We start from the raw sequence: 13276 nt of genomic DNA on the forward strand, positions 1-13276 counted from the left end.
TTATGTATGGCTCTCTCCCAGGATGGCAATTACTTTATAATTGTTGGGCTGGAAGGGACAGATGCTGCTGGACAAAAGGTTCTTCATGAAGAGAAGCTGTTTATGTGCCCTGCAGACCTTCCTGGTAAGACTGACCACTCCTGAAGAAGTATGCTGCCTGTTGCCATGAATACCTTTTCTTGCAGGTGCCTGTTGCTAGACCTCCTGTAGGTTTGGAGAGGTAGCTTTTATCTGCACAGGTGACATCTTGGAGAATGTCAGTGCAGAGAGCCCTGGTTTTCTGGGTACTTGCTTGTCAGCAGGCTTCTATGTGTGCTCTGAGGCATGTTTGACCCTCACCTGAGTCCGTAAGACTTCCCTTGACTTGTATGCAAAATCAAACTAGTGTTCCTTGTGCCCTTGATCCTCTGCTACTGTGCTCTTGCTGCAAGATTCTCCTGTTCCTTGCAGCACTGGATGCTCCTAGCAGTGGTGTCTGTTCTGCTGTCCACAGCCAGGACCGGCTGCCCTGTGCCTCTTTACCCATCAGCCAGGGAGACTGTGAAGTGCGAGGCTGTTGTTACAACCCTAGGGACAAAGTCAAGACTTGCTATTATGGTAACACAGGTGAGTGTGAATGGCCATCCTCCCCTCTGATGCAACATCTGGCTGGAGTACCTGCTTTCCCTGGCAGAGGATTGGTGTACCAGTCATGCAGGTGGTTTAGGGCTGTGGTTCTGGTTGTCAAGGAAACTCATTAATGTATTCAACCAATAATAAGTATTGCAACAGGCTTGGGTTTATGGCTAGAATCAGTATTGCTGAGAGTATCCAGTGCTGGTAGCACTTGTACCAGCATTTCTACCTTGCTTTACTCAGCATATGCTGTGGGAGTTACAAGAAGGTCTTGCTGCTCTTCTCTGTACTGTGTTTGAGGCTGTTTCTCCTTGGACCTACAACTGACTCTTTTTCTCTCCCCCAGTGACAGCACACTGCACACCAGATGGACAGTTTTCCATTGCTGTCTCTCGAGATGTGACCCTGCCACCTGTTATCCTGGACTCTGTGCATCTAGCCAGTGGGCGCAGTGCTGGCTGCATCCCTGTAATGAAAAACAATGCCTTTGTTGTGTACCAGTTCCCACTCTCTGCCTGTGGCACTACTTTTCAGGTGAGAGTTGCAGCTGAACTAACTGAAGCATGCTGATCTGGAACAACCGGATGTGGCTTTGACTATGCATTGGGCACCCTATGGATTTCCAGAAGCTAACCATTGTTCTCCAGCCTGACTTCTGTGCAGCAAAAATGTCTGTCCTGTCATTGCAGGTGACTGGAGACCATGCCATATATGAGAATGAGTTGGTGGCATCCAGGGATGTGAATATGGGGAGCCTTGGTTCTATCACTAGGGACAGCACTTTCAGGTAATACCCTGGGGCAGGCACTGCTGTAACAAGCAGGAACTTGTCCAGAGAACATGCACACAAGTTCGGAATGTACAGCAGTCACCTGAGTAGGCTAGGGACTGGCATGCCTCCAATTAAAGGGAATAAAACTGGTGCTGATCAATGCCACCCTGTGGACTCGAATTTTAACTCTGAAGAGAATTTTGACTAATTATGAAGAAGAACTGGAGGATACTCTGGAGATATAATTAAGGCAGATACCAGTTTGTGATCTTGAGGAAAAGCTAGGCAATGCCAGAGTACCTATCTGCCTGACCCAGTGTTCTTGTCCCACCAGGTTACATGTCCGCTGTAGTTATGCCATCACTGGGAGTTTTGTCCCCTTGAGTGTTCAGGTCTTCACACTGCCACCGCTCCCTGCTGTCTCCCAGCCTGGTCCTCTGTCCTTGGAGCTGCGTATTGCCTCAGGTGTGAGAGGTCTACAGGACTTGGTCTGGCTTCTTGGTGTGGGGATCTGTTCTCTGCTGGGTAATAAGGGAGTGAATCCTATTACTGCTTCTCTGCCACTCTGAAGACTTGATGGCACAGCTATGAAGGATGCTCTCAGTTTCTCTACCTGTTTATTCCTGCTCTAAAATAGCCCTTTTTTCTCACCCAGATGAACAATATAGTTCCTACTACACTGGCACTGACTATCCCATTGTGAAGGCTCTAAGAGACCCTATTTACATAGAAGTTAGGATCCTTCAGAGGACAGACCCTGACCTGGTTCTACTACTGCACCACTGCTGGGCCACACCAAGTATAAATCCTTATCAACAGACACAGTGGCCTGTCCTGGTGAATGGGTAAGTGGCTTGTAAACAACTTTGGATGTGGGGGAATGACTTGCACTCATTAACTTCTGGCCTCTTTATCAGGTGCCCTTATTCAGGAGACAACTATCAGACACAGCTGGTACCTCTTAGTACTGCCTCAGGATTACTGTTTCCATCACATTATCAGCGCTTCACCCTCTACACGTTTACCTTTGTGGACTCTGCATCCCAGGAGCTGCTTTCCGGGCTGGTAAGCAGCCTGCCTTGTTCCCTGGGTTCCTCTTGAATTGGTTCTTATTGCTCACACATTAAGTGGTCTCATGTCTTCCCCGAGATGATTTTGAGTATAGGCAATGTATCAGTGGAGGAACATGATGGAAAATGAGATTACTGGAATAGCAGATTACGTAAGTGCTAGCTTGCTGCCCAGGATGTGTTGAAATAGTTTAGTGCATGTGGTCCAACTATACAGATCAAATTTGTAAACTTCATGGCTAAAATGACTTGGAAGTAGCTTTCTGGACTATGAATCTTGTGAATTACTGAGCACTTCAGTGATGAACTTTATTATTTCCTGTGCTGTCTGTTCAGTGCTCCTGAATCAATCAATACTCCAAACTAGTCCCAGCTGTGTACTTAGGCAGTGCTTACTCAACTGACCTAATTCTAGGAGTCTGGGAGATGTGCTGTAATGCCAGATCTGATGTAGTTCGAAGTCCATGTGGATAAAGTATCAAAGCTGCTATGTTGGACAGGTTCAATGTACCACAGCAGGATATAATTTGTCTGTAGATAGTGAGCAATTCAGTTCTGTGTTGCCTTCTCTTTAGGTATACCTGCACTGCAGTGCCTCAGTGTGCCACCAATCTGTGCAAGAGTCCTGCACCAACACTTGTCCTGCTAGAGCCAGTAAGTGTCTTTGCCTTGCTGCATCTCAAGGGGCAGCAGGGCTCTGGTCTCCCAGCCAGTGGGCAGGTGCACATGCTGTTCCTTAGTACAGACTGGCAGGCATTTCCTGCTCCTTTCCTCTAAGGCAAGGCTCTTGCCTCCCTGACAGAAATGCAAGGGTCACTGTAGGCTCCTCTCTCTGTTCTAATCCATGGCAGGCTTGTCTGAGGGTTGAGAAGGTGGCCAAAGCCTCCTGACCATGAAGACTAGGCATCTTTGTAACCTACAACTCTCTTGCCGTTCCACAGGAGGTAAAAGAAGTGCTGAGTATACCCTTAAGGACAGTGCCTCCCGTGTTTCCAGCAAAGGCCCTGTTATTTTCCTGCAGGATGAGCTAAGACAAGTAGCTGATGTGGATGACTTCAGTAAGTGTGCAACTCAGTAGGAGTATGGACCAGTACTTTCCCAGCCTGGTTCTAACCGGAGCTTCTCTCCTCTACAGGAGCAGCTGCAGCCCCTTGGGCTCTGGGTTTTGCTGCTGTGGCTGCTGGGGCAGTGCTGAGCGTGGTGTTGGTGGCTGCTGTGCTGTGGTGGAGAAAGTGATCTCATTACAGGCACCTGTTTTGCAATAAAGTGGTTCCCAAACACATTAAGTCTCTGGGATGCCTTCTCCCTCATCCAGAGCAGGAGTGGAACAAGAGTAAGCCTTGGCACTGTTTTGGGTTTTTTTTTTTTTTCTGTTTTTTTTTTTTTTTTTTTTTTTGCAAGACAACTGATCCTGGTGGCTGTTCTCCAAATGCCATTTATCTAAACTGATCTTGCTGTCTGTCTGTTCTGCCATGGGATTGGTGCAACTATGCTGATGTCAAGAAGGAGCCTCTGCCCTGTCTTGGGAATCTGTAGGCTGAGCTAGGAGTGATGCAGGGTGGGGTCTGCATTTCTTTCAGATATCTTTTTCTTTTTTTTTTTTTTTTTATAAAAAAAAAAAAAAAAAAAAAAACAAAAGAACGATCTTGGCTTCTCTCAAACACTAAGCTCAAGAGCAACAAAACCAGTCAAGGTATTTTTTCATCTGCTGTCTCTTTGGGGTATGTAGGGTAGCATGTGGCTATAAAGAGGAGCTGGGAATCTCCCATTGCCCCCAAGAACACCAGCTCAGTTGAGGCTGTGCTGCTCTTTCCTGCTACCTCCAGGACAGGATAAGCAGTACTTAGTTGTCTTGTGTTCAGGACAGGAGCAGGTGATGCCTTCTGCCCTATCATGCAAAGACTTCTCTGGCTGGAGCCATTATCAGCTGAAAGTCTAATGCCTCCCTTAAGGGAGTGCCTGTTGCAGCTAAATGGTATGCGTGCAGCTTATCTGGGAATGCAGGGCATGAATTTGTCTGCCTTCTGACCTGTCTTTAGCAGCCTGCGTTATTATAGGGCAACGAGAGGATTAATGCTGACCACACCTCAGTAGATCAGAAGCTGTCCTCCAGCTCCGCTCTTTATCGTGCGTGCAGGCCGATAGCTGAAGGCTGCGGGAGCGTCCCGTGCGGGGCGGGGGTGCGGCCGTCGGGGCCCGGCCAGGGGCTCGATGCTGCCCTCCGCGGGCTGATGCGTGCGTATTGAAGCCAACAATCAGCTTGATGAGGCTGGGAGCTCTGGGTGAGAAGGTGCTTAGGGGCTGTACGAGACTGGAAGCTCTCTGGAAGCAAGCCCGGGGGCTGGAGGGGCATTGACGCGTGCTATGGCCGTGCTCTGTCGGCGCCCGGCTGTCTGCAAGCAGCTTCAGGGCCAGTGCCGAGCTCGGGGGTATTCTGTGGGGTACCAAAACCCCTAAAACGCCAGACTCCAGTCAGTCAAGGACACAGGGCAATTGAGCAGCACTGCTGCTAAATCTAGATTTCCAGAAACACTGGTCCTGAGCACCTGTGTTCCTTGTCCTGGGTGTTTTTCCTCTTCTCTGTGGCAGTGCTGAGTGCTGCTCTGCTGTGCCTGCCTGTAGCTGTGGGTATGAAGCCCAGTGCAGTTCTCTACGATGGAGCTGCTCAAACCAACCTCTCCCAGCTGTGCCTGTTGGGAAAAAGCAACAGACTCTCTAAAGGACCAACTGCTGCTTTGTAGGAGCTGAAGGTGTTGGAAGCCCAGAGGTAACACTTCCTTTCTTGGTGAGCTGTGTTTACCTGAAAAAATGTGCCAGCAGTAACTGTACTCCACCCCTAGTTTTCATTAGTAAGAGATCTGAAACCAGTTATTTCATAAGTGATGATTTTATTATTAAACTTATTAAGTTGTAGTACAAGCATATCTAAAAGTGGCAAACTATACAGTATGTTACAGGTTATAAATATAGTTTTGAAAATACATGAATATATTTCATATAATGCAGTAATAAAAAGAGTGCTAGTTCATCTTAATTTTAAAAACCATAACACCTATAATGTGAGGAGAGTAGGGGATGGGAAAACACCAGTTCATGACTTTCCTGAAACACTTCAAGTCCAGTTCTACACTGATTCGTATTCCTCATAGTGTCTGTATGGGTGGAGGGTGTAAGCTGAGGCAGGATTTTTAGCCCCTGGGATTTATGGAGATATACAGACTATTCACAGAATAATCAAGTCATAAATATCTCTAGCTTTGGATGAAGCTAGCAAAATATACAGTGAATAACCAAGTGTTACAACAGCAGCTGTAATTAATGACAACTGAAATATTAAACACAGCATCTACTTCAGGGTACTAACTCTGAGTCAGCACAAACTTTTTTTTTTTTAGATGCTAAATAACAGCAGCTACACTGACCTTCACCTGCAAATTATACTTGCACTGAGTAAACATGATCTGTTGTTCTAGTGAGCAACAACTCTTTGCTTTGTGTTGCTGCTAGAACTGGGCTCAGAGAATCTCAGAAGAAGAGATCCTGCTCTGCCTTGGAGGGCTCCAACTGCTGTGCATGAGCAAAAGGGAAGCACCTGCTGCTGAAAGGCTAAACCTGCTGAAGTTGGCATGTTACTGTCATCTTCTGAAATCTCAGTTCCTAAGGGTAGACCACTGCGGCAGCTGCAGCACCTTCAGAAGCAGATGCTGTCAATTCTCTGAGCTCTTTGGAGATGTGGCAATAAGGCACCAGCATTAAAAAAAAAAAAAACCTCAAAACCTAAGAGATCTAAAAGAACAGTCCTAGATACAGAATATAGAGGATGTGTGTGAGTAACTCATCCTTGCAGCCCTGCTCTTCCAGAAGGTGGACAGCACAGCCTGACAGAGAGCTAGGCTGCTGGATGGCTGAGATGCTGCCATGGATGTACCCTCCCGACTCTCTAATGGTCAATTCTTGCAGTGCCATTCATCATGTTGACTTCTGTGTTAGGATGGCACTGAAATCAAGGAGTGTTTGCAAAAGGTGCAGGTGGTGGTGGGTTTCTGAATGGCCTTGGGGGAGAGTTTGGCTTTATGGACTTTTGTTCCTGTTGTATTTGATTAAAACTGCATAGCTGGTAAGGTGCTGCTGGGAAGGGAGGAGTGTGCTGAGGGCAAGCAGCCTGCAGCCCCTGGCCTGAGGGAGGAGTGCAGGCCATGGCCATCTCTGCATATAGTGCTCCTCTGGCCACTGTGAGGCTGAAGTTCATTTCAGCTGTAAGAGGTCCCCAGGAAGCAGTGATAATTTAAAAGCTTTGGTGATTCAGGTAGTACTGTTCCTAGCACAGGTAGGAGGAAGAATTAATTATCAAGTCTCATTTAAAAGCCTCTCCTGGTTATGGTACCAAGGTGTTGGCTGCAAGTTTCTTCTTCTTTGGCTTGTGAGTATGTGGCAGGTTCAGGAGCAAAGCCATAGGTAACTGAGTATGCATCTGTCCACAGACCATTATCCTCCTCCCCTTTCCTTCTTTTCCTTCCAACATACAAATCAGAGTTGCTTTGCCAACAGTTGGAGGATGCTGGGTACACAGAGCTGCACAAAGCACCCCTGGGCTCTTCCATTTTGTGTCTGCCACTGTTCCCATTTCTCCTTCCTGAAACAAAAACATGTGGTGAACGTGAGGGACTAGAAAGAGTTGTTCTGCATTTACCCAGTGGCTGAGTCTGTTTCACTTTTAGTTTTTATCAGGTGCAGCTTGTTTCCCAATATATGTTCACTTTATTATTTGGGAATATTTGACTAAGACTGCAGATAACTGAACTTGCTGCTGCGTTTCTTTCTGCACTGAATGCAGAATGCCTGTGTAATGCAGGCTAAATGGCTATAATTGCCTAAAATTAACTGTTCTTTTTTTTTCTTCTTATAAGAGGAGGGGGCAGAGTGTGTCAACTAATTCAAAGGCATATGGGCTGGTCTTCAGTTGGCATAAATCCATACAATTTGAACTTCAAGAATCTGCTCTGTGCCTGTTGGAGCGTGTCTGGATGAGGGAACAGAATTGCATAATTTCTGTGCTGAGTGGAAAAGTTTTACTTACTTTACCTTGTCCCCTTTAACTTGAGTTATCAGAAAGGCCATATGTTTTCATTCTTTGTATTTTGCCCCAAAACAATCATGGAGTTCCTCTCAGTTCTCTCAGCTTTCCTCAGCTCTGAAGACATAATATCGGGCCTAAATAAAAAGAAAAATACAATTAAAGTTGACAGCAGTCAGCATGCATGGTGTTTTTTTTAGCTGTGCATATGTACCCACCATCCAAACAGCACCCAATGCTCTTCCCCTTGCCAGTCCAGAATTCCAATCCACATGCTGGCTAAATACTTGTGGGAGCATCCAAGAGAAACCCAAAACACTACAAAATGCATAATTGGGTGTGATGTTGCAAAGAGGGAGAGATTGGTGGCTCACTGTCACAGGCTCAAATGCTTCTGGTCTTCAGTAGGAGGTGAAGAATTGGAAGGAACAGGACTAAGCTCACTGCTTAGGCTGTCTCCAGCTTTGCAGTTGTTCCTTATTGCTTCCCAATGCAATAAGTGCCATGCATTCTGTTTGGTTGTAATGGCACAGGCCTCCAGGACTTGGGAAAGAAAAATCTTTTGGAACACTTTCTAAAAATAGTTGCTGTTTGAGAAAGTGAAGATGTATGTTGTGTTTTTTGGTTTTTTTTTTTTTTTATTAAATGCAACATTTTGAAGCAATTCAAATGTATAGCAAATAGCTCATTGCTATCTTTGATTTGAAGAACTGTTCAAATCAAGCCATGACTGATATGACGCTGATTTCTATTTTCTAGCTACTGATTTTTTTTCTTCCTAAATGTTGTAGGATTTCTGTTTCATTAATTCTTAAGTATTTTGCAGTGAAATGGCTGAATTTAAGCCTTGCTGCTTTAGTTTTTTGGCTGCCTCTGCTCCCACGGGAGTAACTTTCCTTAAGAGTGCAACTCAGACCCAGGCCTGCAAGCTCTGGATCATGGGATTTCAGTCATTGCACAAGGCTGTTCTGGACAGGGGCTTTGGCATATTGGTGTGGCACTGTACTTCCTAGCTTACTTCACCCTAATCACCAAGTAGCTGTCATACAGATGTAAGCTTTCAGTGGCTGTCAGATCGAAACTAATGTCCTTGCCCACAAAAGATATCATGACTTGAGGTTAGCTCAAGCCCACATAGCTACCTTAGAGCTGCAACGCCTGTAGATAAATAGGTGGATGTGTCTCAACAGGAGTACCAGGCTGGGATTATCTGAAGTTTCCCATATTTGAGCCTGCCCTAGGAAGGGATTTCAGATAGCATCAGTAAAGCTCCTGAGCTGAATGGCTTTTGTGGAAATGGCTGGGACTACTTCTCAGCTGCAGTAAGGGCGAGAAGCAAGGGATTAAAAGTCTCCCGTGTACAAAAATAGTGCTGGGGAAAATAAGGGAAAAATATCTCAGAGGCACTTATGTGCTCCTACTTGTTCCTGGGTTTCTGGGGACTGGTAGGAATGTCAATCTAGCTAGAGGCAGTTCCACATGTACTTCATAATGTCAGATGGAGTGGCAATAAATTTTTCAAGGTGGGCTCCCGCGGAACTTACAGCCCAGCTGGATTCTCTCCAGTCAGTGTCAGTCTGCAATTATTTATTCAGGGCAAATATTTGACCTTCTGATGCCAGACTGTCACTTGAGAACAGTCTTCTGTCACTGAAACCAGTTCACAGTGCAAAGACAGAGAGTTCTTGTCTTAGGGATCATTTGAGCTGGAAGGAAGTTCCTTGCTCTTTGTGGAGAGCACTTTCTGCAAGGATTTGAGGGAGAAATCTACTTTTCTGCTATGTGTCAGGCTCAGGTCCATATGCTGTTAAATTCACAACTCCATGACCAAGTCGTCTATCAACCTCTTCTGGCCCTCTAAGAAAAACAGACTTTGCAGGAGTGAAAGTGCTACTAGGAAACAGAAAATGAAATGAAAACCTAAGCCTGGCTGGAACAATATATGATAAACCACCAAGTCTTGTGCCAGTGTGTTTACCTTGGCAGGCTCTGTCTCTCCTGCTGGAAGAACCAAGTTCTCTCACTACTGTGAGAATTCTTTTGCGGACTTTTAAAAAAAAAGAAAAGAAAAAAAAAAAAACAGACAAAAGAAAAACAGAGCCACCGCCCTGAAGCAGATCATTCATCATAAACAGTGGGAGCATGAAAGGCGACTTGCTTTGACCTAGTTACAAAAACGAAAACAAACAGACTTTCCCTAATTGCCTGAATGACTCAAGTGGGCCTGAGTGTCAAAGGCAACAAATCTGTGCTTCCTTCAGAGCTATGTGTTAACTGTGGGACACCAGGCTACAGCCTGCTCCAGTTCAAGACCTTGGGAGATGCCTCTGAGCCCAAGGAAGCCTGGGTAAGCAAAAGACAGCCAATTCTGTGTGCCTGCATGCACAAACAGGATCAAGTGCCAGGACAAACATGTTTCATAAATTGTGACAAAGGCAGTGGCTTTAAATGCTGAGACTATCAGGGTTTCAGTGCTTATGTTGCTTTGCTTTGTTATCATGGTACTGCTGCAGGACGGGCCCGACTTTCTGTCCAGCAGCATTTGCAGAGCTGTCGCTGATTTACTGAGGCTCAGTGCCTTATTTTAAATGAGCCTGAGGGTAGTAGGTACTTAAAATGCCCAAGAGCACCGTTCCCAGCTTTCTAAGCCTCAGCAAAAAACAAACGTCAATGCATTGCTATTGCAGGATGTGTGCTAGAGAGGGTGAGAGCAAACAGGGATAGGGCAAGTGAACAAAGTTGGAAAGCAGGAGAAGAGGGAATGGAAAGACTTCAGGGGCATGGGACATGTGCGAAGTGTCTATGCCCATATGTTAGAGAAAGCTGTTTATTTACCAGCTATGGGAAGCAGCCTGGGAAAATCAGCATGCCAGGTTTCTGGAGCTGCCCATTTTCAGTCAGGTAAAAGTCATCCCTTTGGCATCTCATTCTGCAGCCTTTCTATGTGTTTTAGTTGTCCTATATGCATGCAAAAGTAGCTCTTTTAGGAGCAGTTGGGATGGCCTTTCAGTAGAAGAAAATGAATTTACTTAGGCTGTAATTCTAACCCAGGGAGTGCTGGCAGCATCTTCAGTGCTGCACAGAAAAGGCTGTGGGGGGTGGCAGAGACAGCACTTTTCTGAAGCCTGCATGGGGTCTCATTTTTTTCAGTTTTAGAGGGCAGGTTCACAAGAGTTTGTATGTTTTCCCCAGCTGGTTCGCCATCTATTTTAGATGGAACTGTTTGATCTCTTTCTGTTTGTAGTCCTTTCAGTTTCACAAACAATAGGAGGAAGCTTGCCTGTTACCATGTGTTTGGGCCCCAGCTAAGCTTCTCCCAGCTGGAAAAATCAGTCCATGAACTACAGAGGGTTTTCTCCAGCTGTAATTACAAGATTTCCAGTTTCCTTGTGCATCTTGTAAGGTAGGTACAGGCTATCAGAGGGAACAATGGGATGTTCCTGAGTGGTTAAACAACTGCTGTTTCCCTATCTTTGCCCCTCTGAAAACCCAAGGAGGGCTTAAGCACATCCAAGCTGTTCCCCTCGAGGTTACCAAAACCTCAGCTGAAAAAACACAGGGAGGTGCCCAGTTCCATGTAATTCTCCTGCTTTGGTAAGATACCCAGGCTCTTCCTGTTACCTGCTTATAGATGCAAACATCACAAATCCACCAGACCAGCTGGGAGTACTTGACAGGCATGCAGAGAGGATTTGTGCAATGGATGCTGTTATCACCTTGCATAGAGAGTGCTGCAGCTCAGACAGCAGGCTGTAGCCTACCTGGCAAACTCACCTGAGGGACCAGCACAGATCTCTTAATAGATGTAGTAGTTAGTCACTGGAGTGACCCTTGCTAGTGATGACTATGTAGGCACCTCCTTAGGGACCCCAATATTTTTGTTATTTTCACATAGGTAACATTGTCCAGTGGGGATCTTAGAGCACCTGGGCAAAGGGCTGTGCTGGCCAGGACGCTCTTATACAAGAAAGAAGGTAAGGAGGGTCTTCACTCAGAAAAATGTTCTTGTCACCACCAGCTGCACCAGCACTAAGTGAAACCCTCCCGCAGCTTTGCCCTACCTGTACAACTGTGGGCAGGACCTCTTCAGAGCAGCAGAGGACAGCCCCAGCTTGCTTTGGTTTCTCAGCCTTGTCTTCCTCATAAGATCTCTCATTCTCCCCCACGCATGGCTCTCACCCTAGGGAGAAAAAGAAGCTGTAACTGGGACCAGAGGTTGATTGCTGGCAGACCTCATCTGGCCAGCATATGATACTTTGGCGTACTGTAGGTTGGTGGGAAGAAGGGAGCTCCCCCACTCATAATACATCCCAAGATAAAGGGGTAAGGAACTCATACAGGTCTGTGGCTCCGCCACAGCTGCGCAGTTCACCAGTGCATACAGTGCTAACTGTTTTGTGCTGCTGTATTTTGGACACATAGGAAAAGCCTTGGTTTTAGTTAAACCTAGCACTTCCCTGGTGAGTGCTGAGTAGCTGCCTAAAGCCGCGTTGCACCTCATTGTTACACTGTACTAAAGGAAAAGAGAAGTGGTTTGTTTTTCTACGACTTACCTGCACCCACTGCAGGGGTGCGGAGGGGGACTTTACACAGCAAACTACCCAGAAAAGCAGCTTGACTCTCTTTGCCTTTTTATTAGGCCAGGTGCATTGGTATCAGCCCTTCTCAAGGTGTCATTTTTTGGGGCCATGAATTAGAAGGCACCAAGCCTTTGTCTCTCTGTCACATTCACAGGCTGCAGCTGTTGAGTGCTTTCATTTGAAATGCTAATGGTGATTATCAGGTCACGGAGTCTCATGAGGTCCTCCCTAATGTTTGCTGTCTTAGGATGGACTTACTAACTTGGAAGAAAAAGGTATAAAAAATGTTCAATATTTTTTTTTTCCTATGTTGTTTTAAATTTCCTAAAATAAAGGCTGGAAAACCTTGGGAGCAGAGGGAAAAAATCATGTCCAGGGGTAGAAATGTTGCTGATGCCTATTTTGTTGAAATTCTCAGAACCACTGCCATGTTTTGGGCCTTGTCCTGAGCTGCCATCCCACAGTGCCACCAGTGGAGCATGTGCTCCAGCACAGCTCCGTGATCCTGGGCCATCTTGGCAGCATGACCTGGCAGCTGCCAAAGCAGAACCTACTGCAGTAATTCTTGAAGCTCTGCTAAATTTCCACTTCAAAACTTCAGATGAGGTCATGGGCTCAGCTGAAAACTGCAGCGTTTTCTGTGCTATTGAGGTAATTGCCTGTAAGAGACTGTTTACTCATGGAAATATCAAACCTTTGTGTTTCTTACTAGGATTAATGTGTGCTGCAGCAGACTTCTGAAGGCCTCGGCAGCTCTGCACTGTGGGAAGGCAGCCCCTGGCTGTGCCAGAGGTGTCCCAGAAGAGCCAGCGCTGTTAATGCCACAAAGGCTGAGCAGTTGCCTGTTCCTAGCTAGCTATTGCCTATTGTGGGAGTGGGAGAACAATGGAACAAATGCAGTAAGTCATAAAAATAGCATATGTGGTCTGTTACTTTGGCAAAAATCCTCGGGGGTCAGCGAATCTCTTTTTCTATGTAAAATACTGTGTGCTTTGGGAGCTAGGTCCATGGCAGTGCAGACACAAGCAAAATATATTCCACAAAGCAGTACTTACCGAACAGTTCTTGCTGGTCTCCAGACCCTAAAAGCAAAGAAAAATAGACTTGTAAGTACTGTGACAGTGAGACCATCTCAGAGAGGTGGGAACAAGCTGGACTCTCTTCT

General features: G+C 46.0%; 2 protein-coding genes across 5 annotated transcripts in view; one reads left to right on the top strand and one right to left on the bottom strand.

Annotated features, from left to right (window-relative positions):
* Positions 1–6: 6 nt before the first annotated feature.
* LOC122160319 (zona pellucida sperm-binding protein 4-like) lies at positions 7–3739 on the top strand. 2 transcript variants are annotated; one of them, XM_042818741.1, is made up of 10 exons: positions 7–124; positions 451–606; positions 962–1149; positions 1305–1402; positions 1722–1852; positions 2043–2232; positions 2305–2452; positions 3033–3111; positions 3399–3515; positions 3593–3739. In XM_042818741.1, the coding sequence occupies exons 1-10, from the start codon at positions 7–9 to the stop codon at positions 3691–3693; spliced, it is 1326 nt and encodes a 441-aa protein (XP_042674675.1). In that variant the 3' UTR covers positions 3694–3739. The 2 variants fall into 2 exon arrangements, with proteins under 2 accessions (XP_042674675.1, XP_042674676.1); XM_042818742.1 differs by lacking the exons at positions 7–124; positions 451–606 and adding an exon at positions 642–883.
* Positions 3740–5325: 1586 nt separating this feature from the next.
* The window catches only part of LOC122160318, a 29082-nt gene continuing 21131 nt past the window's right edge, over positions 5326–13276 (bottom strand). For 2 of the 3 annotated variants that reach the window (XM_042818738.1, XM_042818740.1), the window contains exons 6-9: positions 13167–13193; positions 11593–11711; positions 7540–7668; positions 5326–7090 (exon numbers count right to left, since the gene is read on the bottom strand). In XM_042818738.1, the coding sequence (XP_042674672.1) occupies positions 7563–7668; positions 11593–11711; positions 13167–13193 (252 nt within the window). In that variant the 3' untranslated portion in view covers positions 5326–7090; positions 7540–7562. Of the gene's footprint in view, positions 7091–7534; positions 7669–11592; positions 11712–13166; positions 13194–13276 lie in introns of all 3 variants that reach the window. The other variant, XM_042818739.1, reaches the window with a different exon arrangement.

Source organism: Centrocercus urophasianus, unplaced genomic scaffold, assembly GCF_019232065.1.
Source record: "Centrocercus urophasianus isolate 14NV4802_14NV808 unplaced genomic scaffold, USGS_Curo_1.0 seq_17, whole genome shotgun sequence".
In the NCBI taxonomy this organism is placed as follows: Eukaryota; Metazoa; Chordata; class Aves; order Galliformes; family Phasianidae; genus Centrocercus; species Centrocercus urophasianus.

Bases quoted from the DNA above. Each gene is read 5' to 3' on its own strand.
- LOC122160319 (XM_042818741.1), top strand. From the start codon at position 7: ATGGCTCTCTCCCAGGATGGCAATTACTTTATAATTGTTGGGCTGGAA. The intron at 1,150-1,304 runs GTGAGAGTTGCA...CTGTCATTGCAG, and splicing joins CCTGTGGCACTACTTTTCAG to GTGACTGGAGACCATGCCAT. The intron at 3,112-3,398 runs GTAAGTGTCTTT...GCCGTTCCACAG, and splicing joins CACTTGTCCTGCTAGAGCCA to GAGGTAAAAGAAGTGCTGAG.